General features: G+C 39.5%; 1 protein-coding gene across 1 annotated transcript; it reads left to right on the top strand.

The window, feature by feature from the left end:
- The first annotated feature begins 20 nt into the window (after window positions 1-20).
- Window positions 21-2508, top strand: LOC111665156 (dynein regulatory complex protein 9-like). Its single transcript, XM_023420039.2, has 7 exons — window positions 21-166; window positions 376-460; window positions 573-734; window positions 965-1039; window positions 1904-2035; window positions 2139-2228; window positions 2357-2508. Exons 1-7 carry the CDS (start codon window positions 159-161, stop codon window positions 2471-2473), a joined length of 669 nt encoding a protein of 222 aa, XP_023275807.2. The 5' UTR covers window positions 21-158; the 3' UTR covers window positions 2474-2508.
- The last annotated feature ends 505 nt before the right edge of the window (window positions 2509-3013 follow it).

Genomic DNA, 3013 nt, shown 5'->3' with positions numbered 1-3013 from the left:
ACCTCTTTTCTGCCTAATTTTGTCTGTGTGTCTCTCTCTGCAGTCAACACATCTGGCAGCATGTTTTCAAGCTGCATTTGGAGCTGGAGGAGAAGCAAAGTTTCAGCTGTCTGCTGCAGGTTGTGGAGGAAGTGGAGCAGAAGAAGACGGCTGAGAAAATGCAAAGGTTTATCACTGCATCATTTGGAAACCATACTTATGATACTAATCTTAACTGTAACTGTAAATAATAGTTAACTAGAAAAGTAAGTTTCTGAACAAGATGTGGTGTGATTTCATGTTACACTGTAAAAGAAAAAAGGGTGGAAGAAGAGAGAAAGAAAGGATGAAGTCTGTGTTGTATAATAATAATAATGCAAGTGTCTCTCCACCAAGAGAGGCAAAGAGAGCGCTGAAGCAGAGAGAGCAAAATATACTGAGACAACAAGAGGAGATCCAACAGGAAACTGAGAAACTAGAGGTGAGTGAGAATATGTTGTCATGCTTTATTTGAGAAAAAAAATTCAAACATCTTAGTGTACAGGTCTTTGAAAGTCCAAGGGGTCCAACACTTTCAGCACTTTCCCCCTCAGGACTTGAAAGAGGTCGCCAGAGAGCTGACACGTAAGGTGAATCAGCAGGCGGCTCAGATCGCTCACAGGAAGATGATTTTGGAGAAAAACTCTGAGCTACAGCTCCAACTCACACAAAAAGAGAGCAGCCAGAGTGAGAAGCAGCTGGGGGACCAACTAGAGGTGAGTCCTGTAGTCCATCTATTCCAGTCCAGTCTGGGTAAATGCCACCTACCCATCAACCCCACAGAAATGGATGCTGCTATGACCTCCATCCTAATCTCTGGTCCCCATCTGCTCAGAGGATATGTACCTCTCTTTGCGTGGTCTAAAATAAGCAGATGACCACTGCTCTTACACTTTCCTTAGTTTAACTGTAGTCCAAGTCATGTCTTCATTTATCTCTTTGCCAGCTTCTACAGAAACAGCTAAAAGAGGAGGTCAGAGTTCATGAGGAGTCACATAAATTCCTGCAAAATCAACATGAGGTAACTTTACATGACTAATAACATCAGATTATTGTATGCTATTATGTAATCATTGCTTTTGGAGGCAGTTGCTCTGTCATCATTAGCTTATCTTATCTTAGCTTAGCTAAAGTTTAAGCTTTAGGATGTGTTTAAATAAAAAACAATTTCAATCCATTTAAATATGAAGTTCATTATGGATGCCACACAGAAGAATACTGATAATCCAACCACTCATACCAACTACCATTACCTAAATACATGAGGATATGTTTGTCTGTCAAAGACAAGTGAGTCACTTTTTTTTGCTTCACCTGAGGCTATATATGACAGAAAACAAGATCACATATGTATTTCTGTTGATCAGATACACGTGGTTTCTACCCTTGACCCTGATGGGGTATCAAAGGTGCCCCGTGGAGTTTTCAAAAAAGAAGTTATGTTTACATTCAGCATTTGTGAGCATTGTCCATGTCCTTGTTGTGTAACAAACATGTTGAACTGATTTTGTTCCTTATGAAACATTTTTGAACAATTTGGAACCTTCATTGTTCGCATCTTACTTCTTTTTCCCTGCCTTTGCTGGAAGATTGCTGAACCTGTTCATTTTTGCAGAGCAGTGAGATTCAACTCATTATACAGCTCTGTGTTAAACCCCAGGAAGTTTCAGTTTAGCTGAACCTGTACCAAGCTATTCAGATTCTTAAAAACTGCAACAGCCCCTTGTGGTTTCAATGCTACTATTGTTTACTGGTATTGTTGAAGTTGTTGGTCGTGTTTTGTAGTAGCTGCTGCCATTCAATCAGTTGTTTTTTAAATTTGAATTATCGTTAATATTCATCAAGTGCTGCAGCAGTATCTAATTTTGTTGTAACTGTTGATCAGGAGTTGCAGCAGCAGCTGCAGCAGTGGCAGCAGTGCACAAAGCAGATGCTGCAGGAGAAGGAGCAGCAGCTCAACAATGTGCGCTGCAAAAGAACTGTCAACTTGGACAAACTGTCAGATATGAGGAGGAAGGTGAGCAGCTCGCAGTGCTGAGCATGACACATCGAACAGCTGCTGATGCTGAACAGAGCACTCAGTCACACATTAGATGATTGTTAATTAGATTCGTGTTCAGTTCAGGGAGATGGAGCAAGTGGTGATGGAGGACAGGGAGGAGCAGGAGAAACTGCGCCAACAGCAGGCATTGGCAAGATCTGCTATCAAGGTAACAATATCCAATCAAAGCCCAAATCCATCAGCCTTACCATCATGGTCTATCAGATCCCCTTTCCTGGTTGTTTACTGTACTGATCCCTAATTCTAAACCCTGGCCTGTGACCTTTGACCCTGCAGCTGCAGGCCTGGTGGAGAGGCTGCATGGTCCGCAAAGGCCTTGGCAGTTTTAAAAAAGCAGAGGACAACAAGAAAGGCAAGAAGAAGAAAGAAGGAAAGAAGAAAAAGAAAAAATGAGTTTTTTTCCAACACTGTCTCTTGACATTGAAATAATGTATAGCATTTATTATACATAGAATAATTTAATAACAATAAACAGTAATACAATTCCTGAAAAATGCCTCTATATCTTCCTTGTTCTTTATTTAAAATATATGTTAATCATGTTTGGTCATTTCAAACATGCAACAAAATACAACAACAAAATCAAAAACTCCTTTCATACAACATTGCGGAACAAAAGGAGAAGAAATATGCTGCGTAAAGGTTACATGGAGCATATCATATCATATCATCATGTGAGCATATTAGCATACACACATATTGGCAGCATATTGACTGTTTGACCTCTGTGTACAGTATAACCTGAACACAAAATCTACCAGTTATTTTATAAGATTAAATAATATCAAACATAAGAATGTACAAAATGACTTCCAGCAATGAACACTACTGAGTAGTCTACTGTTAGTGACCATAGGCCATACATTTTAACATAAGTCAACACCTTTATCTTAACTTGATAAGGATTTTAGTCACAATATTTCAATACTGTTT

Source organism: Seriola lalandi, unplaced genomic scaffold (genome assembly GCF_002814215.2).
Source record: "Seriola lalandi dorsalis isolate HSWRI2012SDOR001 ecotype SW California unplaced genomic scaffold, Sedor1 jcf7180002002067, whole genome shotgun sequence".
Taxonomy (NCBI): Eukaryota; Metazoa; Chordata; class Actinopteri; order Carangiformes; family Carangidae; genus Seriola; species Seriola lalandi.
Note: the sequence above shows the minus strand (reverse complement) of the source record. Positions and strands in the feature narration are given on the sequence as shown.